Source organism: Monodon monoceros, unplaced genomic scaffold, assembly GCF_005190385.1.
Source record: "Monodon monoceros isolate NGI ecotype Baffin Bay Population unplaced genomic scaffold, NGI_Narwhal_1 Super_Scaffold_20, whole genome shotgun sequence".
NCBI classification, from domain to species: Eukaryota; Metazoa; Chordata; class Mammalia; order Artiodactyla; family Monodontidae; genus Monodon; species Monodon monoceros.
The window spans coordinates 117,250,772-117,259,118 of record NW_021703777.1 but is presented as its reverse complement, the minus strand read 5'-3'; the positions used below and the strand labels follow the sequence as shown (position 1 = coordinate 117,259,118).

Genomic DNA, 8,347 nt, shown 5'->3' with positions numbered 1-8,347 from the left:
TGGTGAATATATAGTCAAAGTCAGATTGTCTAATGTGGTAATGATATTGCATAATTCACTTATAACTCTAGTTTAAAAGTTAAAAAATACTGAAAATAACCATAACTACAGTAATCCGTTATTGGATATGCAATATAAAACATATGTGAACTGCAACATCAATAACCTAAAATGTGGAGGAAAGGAGAATTGTAAAGTTTAGGAATGCTCTCAAAGTTAAGTTGTTATCAGTTTAAAATAGGGCATTATAATCTTAAGATATTTTACATAAGCCTCATTATAACCCAAGGGGGGAAAACATGTAGTAATTATACAAAAAGAATATAATAAAAAGTCAAAATACAGATAATGAAAGTCATCTAATCACGAAAGAAACCAGCAGGATAAGAAGAAACAAAGAATCTACCAAAAAACCCAAAAACAAAACAACAAATGACAATAGTACACGCTTACCTATCAATAATTACTTTGGACGGCGGAACGGGCTCTCACGTGGAGGCGGGGAAGTTTGGCCTTTGGGAATGATCACTAAGACTCACAAGGGAGACCTGGGCCTTGGGCTCCCAGTGAAAAAGAAGAAGACGAAAAAGAAGGTAGTTAAAGAACCAGAGACTCAACACTCGGTTTTAAACAGTGACAGTTATTTTGCGGAGGCTTGTCCCACAAGAGCCACATCACCCTCGAAGAATATGGTCCAAGAGCAGGCACCCAAAATGCCTCTAATGAAGAAAAAGAAGGGTCACAGCACCATCTGCGAGGAGCCCCTAGAACCTGAGACCATGTTACGTGCCAGACAGATTGAGCCATCGCCCAGCCCCAGGAAGCAGGCACTTGGTCCATCTGAGTCCCTCGGTAGGGAAAAGAAGAAGAGAAAGTCCTTGCCCCTGGCTCAAGGGTGAAGACTTCCCCAGATCCCAGGCAGGGTGAGGGGGTGACCAGAGCTGGTAAGAAGCTCAAAAAACACAAGAAGGAGAAGAAGGCACAGGGAGCTACAGCCTTCTCAGCCAGGGACCCTTGGTTCTGTGAGGCCAGGGATGCTTTGTACACTTGCTCAGCTGGGAAAGGTGGCGTCCCTGAGCAGGCAGCCTCGGGACAGAAATGGAAGCAGGGGAGCCCCAGGGAACACAACATGAAGTTGAAGAAGAAAAAGAAAATCCACCAGGAGGGAGATATCCCCCTGGGGCGCTCTGAGCTCTCCAGGTCTGTAGAGAGCAGCCGTAGGAAAGGAAGTAAAAAGAAGTCAGTCAAAGTTGAAGCTCCAGAATACATCCCAATAGGAGATGACCCCAAGTCCCCTGTGAAGAAGAAAATGAAGTCCAAGAAAAAGGCAGAGCAGGCAGACACTGAGGAGCCAGCTCTGAAGAGGAAGAAGAGGCAGGAGAGCAGAGTAGCAGGAGAACCTTGGGAGGAGCAGCCAGACACGGACTTGGAGGTAGTGTTGGAAAAGAAGGGCAACATGGACAAGGCGCACATAGACCAGGTGAGGCGAAAGGCCTTGCAAGAAGAGATCGATCGTGAGTCGGGCAGGACAGAAGCTTCTGACACCATGAAGCAGACGGGAACTCAGTTTGGCCAATGGGATACTGCTGGCTTTGAAAATGAGGAACAGAAACTGAAATTTCTCAAACTCACGGGTGGCTTTAAAAATCTGTCCCCTTCATTCAGTCGCCCCCCTAACATGGCCGGCGGGCCCAGCATGGCCCTCAGCAAGAAGGTGGCCGACACCCTGCAGCAGGATCTGCAGCAGGACTACGACCGGGCCATGAGCTGGAAGTACAGCCGGAGGGCCTGCCTCGGCTTCTCCACGGCTCCGGACAAAATCTTTTATATTGACAGGAATGCATCCAAGTCAATCAAGTTTGAAGGTTAAACTCTCCTGTCTTGTCCCCCAAAGCGGTTCTGTTACTCAGATGAAAGCCATAGGACAGTTGTCTCCAATCGAACTCCTGCAGAGATAAAGGACAACTATGTTGATGTGCTTGGACAAACTGGGGTGAGGGCAGCTCGTTTCAGGAACCCGAGAACATGTGAGTGGCTGAAACCTACTGTTCTCTGTGTGAAGCTTCCGTCCCTGTTGAAGACAGTGAGTATCAATAGCAGTAGCTCACACTTGTCTGGTGCTTACTGTGTGCCAGGCACATATGTCTCCCTTGCATTAATGTATTTAATCTTCACGATTCTGAAACAGGTGCTATTATTATCCCCATCTTATAGATGAGGAAACTGAAGTTCAGGAATGAAGTAATAACATTGCCTGGGGTCACCCAACCAGTGAGTGCCAAGTGCACTTTTGTGCCCCAAGACCGATGTCACTGTTCACCACACTGAATGTCCCCTCTAGGGAATTTCACCCAGAATACTCATTGGGGATTAAAATGTCTCAACTGAGGAAACAGAAGCTTTATACATGCCTAAAACTCAAACAGGAAGCAGGATTAATGTAAACAGGGAGAAGCAAGCTCATTTTCCCTCCCCCTTCTTGGAGTAGCCACAGGCAAAGAGGCCTCTGGATTGCCACCAAGCAGATGTGGCTGAGCTTCCTCTGCTGCTGGGAAATGTGCTTCTAAACCCATCTTGCCTTTTGCGTCTGCCGTCCTTCCATCCCCAGTGGCAAGCTTGCATTTCATCTTTCTGCTTTAACTGGATGCTGAACAGGCATTTTAGAGAGCAGGTGGTTAGTCCTCCACGTGAACCGAAGGCACATTAATTCCCAGGGACGTGTTTATTGGATTCTTTTCAATCACGAGGAGGAGAATCCCAGGCGACTTCCCTGGAGGAGGTCGAATGGCAGGAGGCACAGACGTGGGAAGGACAGGGCGTTGCCTCATCAGCCTGGGAACAGTGTTTCCAAGCCTTGAGGCTACGGCCAGCCTCACAAAGCTCCAGGTATAGCCACCCGAGTGACATGTGACCACCTTCTCCGCATTCACCTAGCATTTTACTTCCCAAAATATCAGTTGTGATTGGGCCTTTTTCACACCACTTGGCTTGAACTCCTGCTACAGACATCCTGTCTCAGGCAGGCCTGGACAGCCAGGAAATTCAGTCTCTCACGTGGCAGGGAGTGCTGTCCTGTTGTGGGGGGTTGATTCAGCTTCCCATGAAGGAAACGAATGTTTCCTCTCTGCTCCATCATCCTCAGTGTTGGCTTCATCAGGCTGGTGGAAAGATGGCTGTAGCAGTTCCAGGCAGTGTATCAAGACACTAGACCATTACAGAGGAAGAAGAAAAACCTTCTTGTGGTTCAAGGAAACTTCCAGAAGCCCTTTTGTCATAACTCATTGCCCAGCAGTGGGTCACGTACCCATTCTTGAGCCAGCCCCTGGCATGTGGAGGGAGACTCTCAGGCCAGTCAGGAAGGAAGACTGAGGGTTGGATGCTGGTGAGATGAACAAGGGTCCACTACTGCCCCATGGGGCAGAGGTGAGGCAGGCCTGCCTGGGCCCTGACCAACAAGCATCAGCCAGGTCTAGAGTCCTACAAGTCTGTGTTAGCAGTGATTCAGGTGGGCCACTTCCCTCAGAAGGTGAACTTGGCCTTTCATGGATTCAACCTTGAGATGCGTAACGGAAGAGGCCTACACGGTAAGATTCTGCATTTGAGTTAGCTCTTCAGGGCACATCCCCTTCCAACAGGGGAATAAACCTTTCCCAGTCTTGATCCACACTACAGGAACTTGCCCAGTGTAAAAGGAACCAACCAGTGCTTCTCTAATCGTTTTTAATCTTGCTGAGAGATCACACTACAGTTTGGGCCTGCTCGGCTGTCAGGAAGGATTGTGCTCAGCCATCTACCAGATGCTTCCGGAGAGTGTCTGAGCGATTGTCCCTGACCTATCCCCACAGTGGTAGCTCTCATTAGGGTGTGGTGGTCAGGTCTTTCCCCTCTTGCTGTTCAGTATCTTCAGTCTGTGTGTGATAGGATTTGACTTTCTAGCTCAGTGTGGCTGAATGAGTTCCACTTGGCTTGGGAAGGTTTATTAAAGTCTGTTCCTGAAGCAGGGTCTAAACAGAGAAGGCTGGGCAGCCAAGACGGCAAGATGCCAAGTGTCCTCAGATTGAACTTAGCCTTGCCTCGGCTGCTCTCATAGGTGCAGACCACTGTTGCTCTAGTGACAGCTCCTGCCCTGCAGTTAGCTGGGCCTCCGTCCTTTTGTAAATTAAACAACATTGTCTTGAGTCACCTATCCCCCTTTTTCCCCATGTCCTGGGCCCTCCTCAAGCTGTCTGCAAGTTTTTGTGATGTGGTTTCCCATGTTTTTCCTCATTAGTTGACTCCGTGTAGCACACAGCCTGTCTCCACTGGAACAAGGCGGTTTTTGGGTTTTTACTCAGAATCTGGGAGAGAAGGGTGGGAGGTCTGGTATTTAAGCACAGCCAAGGTCTTAGCTGAATATGTAACAACCCTGTTCTCGAACTTGTCGGCTGTTTCTCCCTTGGGGGTTGCTCACTGACTGAAACCCCCTCCTATGGCAAGGTCCTTCCCTCCTTATAACTGCCTTTATCCAGCCGTTCCCCAGACCTCGTGATTCTTAACCACTTTTTCAATCCTTAGGGTGATTCCTGCTGTTTTGCCTTAGCCCACTAGGCCCCTCCCTAAGGCCACCTTTCTGTAACTAGACTGGCCCATCAAAAGTATTTGCCAGATAGACACAGTTCTCCCCTTAAAAACTGTGTGTTCAGCTCTGTGAACTTAGAACAGTTCAGGTTTGTGGTTGGAATAATGCCCCCATGCCCCCCCCACCGTTCAAGTCCTAATCATTGGAACATGTTAATATGTTGTGATACAAAACAAAAGGGAGTTTAAGGTAGCAGATGGAATTAAGTTTGCTAATTGGCTGACCTTAATATGATTAGACTGGGCCTACCCAGATAATCCAGGATTAGAAGTAGAAGAGGGGACAGAAGAGTCAAGAGACTTGCAAGAAACACTCAACAAGCTGTCACTAATTTGAAGATGAAGGGACCACCAGCCAAGGAATGCAGGTGACCTCTAGAAGCTGGAAAAGGCAAGAAAACTGATTCTCCCCTAGAGCCTCCAGAAGGAATACAGCCCAGCTGACACCTTCACTTTGAAGGTAAGCCCACTGGACTTCAGACCAGTAGAGCTGTAAGGTGGTAAAATTGTGACGTTTTAAGCCACTAAGTCTGTAGTAATTTAAAGCAGCAATAGAAAATTAATACAGGCCTCATGCAGAAGTTTTTCTCACTTTCACCTTATTTCTTAAAATTTTTTGAATTTTTTTTTGTGTTGTTGTTCCATCATCCTTCATGTAGTAGTAGTAGTAGACCATCTCATGTAGGCCATGGTCTTCAGAGACTGGCTAATTGATTTAGTAACAGGCTGAGGAAACCACACAAGAACACAGAAAATCTAAGCTTCCACCTGGGCCAGGTAACATATGGTTCAGAGGCTGCTTTGGTGTAATGGATACCTGACCAAATGTGAAAGTCCAAGTCCAGGGTAATGGAAGAAGAGCATTAGGAATTCACTGACTCAGGCTTGGGCGCTGATGATGTTTGATGTGTACAGCCTCAAAGTAGATGACTTAAAAGTGCATAATTTATAAATTTGCTGATTGATTTTCATTTGAATAGTATCATATAGTAAAAGTGGTATAGGAAATAATTTTAATGAAAATAATTTTGTGAAATAAAGGCCATTTGAGAACATTTGAACAATACCAAAAAAAAATTACTTTGAACATAAATGGATTAAATTCTCCAATGAAAAGACATAGAATAGCTGAATGGATAAAAAGAAAAAAACAAGATCCAGTGATATACAGTTTACAAATACTCACTTTAGCTTTAAAGACACATAGGTTGAAAGTGAAGGAATGGAAAAAGATATTACAAGCAAGTGGTAACCCTAAAAAAACAAGGGTAGCTGTAACCATATCAGACAAAATAGACTTTAAACTAAAAATGGTAAAAAGAAACGAGGTCATTATATAATGATAAAGGGGTAAAACAAAAATATTACAAATATTTATGCACCCAACAACAGAGCACCTAAATAAATATATAAACCAAATGGAAACAAAACTAAAATGAGAAAAAAACCCAGCAATACAATAATAGTTGGGGATTTTAATACCCCATTCTCAACAATAGATAAACTATCCAGACAGAGAATCAGTTAGGAAACAACAGATTTGAACACTATTAACAAATGAACCTAATAGACATATACAGAACAGTCTATCCAACAACAGCAGAACACTCATTCTTTTCAAGCATACATGGAACATTTTCTAGAATAGACCATATATTAGGCCACAGACAAGCCTTGGCAAATTCAAGAAGATTGAACTCATACCAAGTATCTACTCTGACCACAATAGCATGAAACTAGAAATCAATAACAGGAGGAGGAGGGGGATCAAGATGTTGGAGTAGGATGACACAGAGCTCACCTCCCCCCACAAACACATTGAAAATACATCTACATGTGGAACAATTCTCATGGGAAATTAAGCAGAAGTGGAAACTGGCAGAAGAACTATACAACCAAAGCTGCAAGAACAATCTCCACATAACTGGGTAGAACAACAACAAAAAAACCAAAAATGCATCAGGTCAGGACCTAAGCCCCTGGGGGGATCTATAAGGAAGAGAAGGTCTGCACAGGCAAATCTGCCTTGGGGAGAGAGAGCAAGTCAAGCAAAAATCTAGGCATCCCAGACCCAGTGTCCTGCATGGAAGACACAAGCCCCTTTTCTGTTGGGAAATTTGTTGAGACAGACAGAAGGGATGGAGAAGCCTAGGCTTTACTTGCAAGGAGTGCACTCATGTTGGTTTGCCAACAGTCAGGTGGGAAAGAGCCTTACACTGGTGGCTGCTGTCTTGTCACACTCCCCAATCCAAAGGCATGAACATCCCAGCCCCACTCACTCCACATCACAGCCTGGTACAAGATATGGGCAAAGACTTGGTCTAGCCATGCAGAGACAGACTGAGATGCCTGGGGTGTGATCCAGGTGGGATGAATGTGGCCATCGTCAGCATGTGCAAGGAGTGGTACAACAAGAGCATGATAGGATTAAGTGCTGAATCTCAGGCAGACAGCGCCTGGGAGAATGCTCAATCTGGCTACACAGAGACAGCCTGGAGGGCCTAGGGTGTGGTCCAGGTTGGGTTGTGGCAACCATTTTCAGCATGCTCAAAGGCATGCAGTGGTTTGTCTTCCAGTGAGAGCACCCTAGCTCTGCTCACTCCACAGTGCAGTAGACAAGTCCTGAGAGAAGTCTGCCACAGAGGCAGCATAGATATTAGATGGCAGTGCAGCCACCTCAATTCCTGCAAGCACAACTCCCCAACTCAGAGCTCCAGCCTACTCAAGGGCACAGACTTGTACTATATCTGGGATGAACACAACAGATAAAAGAACATGACCTTGGTCTGCCACTGAGCAGAACTACAGATGACTACACGGTTAGTGAATATGTCCTCTGTTACTGCACAAGCCTCACTTCCTTCAGCAATCATCTCCTTTAAGCCAGAGCATGCATTCAAGGGCAATGGAACCAGATCAAACCCAATCTTCAGGGTTTCTACTCCAACAACTGGGGAGCAGACCCCACCCCTGACAGGGCAACAAAAGGCAGTAAGCAGAAGCCCCACATGGCAACTTGCACAGCTCTAGATACTCCAAAACAAACCACAGCACATCAAGGGGATAATGACCAGCACATCCTGAGGAAAGACGTGGCTGGCATCCATACCAAAACCAGCCCTTGCACCAAAAACATTGGACACACACAGTATACACAGGGATGCTTCCACATAAAGTACCCTTCAAAACCAGAGTAGATTACTGTTTCTCCTAAATTCACAGAGAAAGTTATGTTAAAAAAAAAACCAAACACAAATGCAGAAGAACCATTCTCAGTTTATTTTTTAAAAAAAGAGGAATATACTAAAACAAATATTAAACAGAGTTCAACAGTTTACTAGACTGTGAGTTCAAAGAAGTGGCAATACAAATGCTAACTGAATTAAAGATTATTAATAGAAATGCAGATCACTGTAACAAGGAACTAGAAACTATACAGATGAACCAATCAAAAAATGACAATTTGATTGCCAAGATAAAAACAAATCTAGAAGCAATGAATAGCCAACTAAATGACAAAGAAAGAATAAGTGATTTGGAATATAGATTAGTGGAAATTCCCCAATCAGACATCAGACAGAAAGACAAATGAAAAAAAAAATGAACACGACATACGAGATCTATAGAAAAATATAAAACATGCCAACCTATATATAATAGGGGATACAGAAGGAGAAGAGAAAGAGAAAGGGATCAAAATGTATTTGAAGAAATTATGGCTAAAAGCTTC

At 44.9% G+C, this 8,347-nt stretch overlaps 1 protein-coding gene across 1 annotated transcript; it reads left to right on the top strand.

The window, feature by feature from the left end:
• The first annotated feature begins 521 nt into the window (after window positions 1-521).
• LOC114902464 (lysine-rich nucleolar protein 1-like) lies at window positions 522-1,870 on the top strand. The gene is given in 2 exon segments (XM_029234721.1): window positions 522-891; window positions 894-1,870. Coding segments are annotated over 2 exon segments (1,347 nt in total).
• Window positions 1,871-8,347: the final 6,477 nt, after the last annotated feature.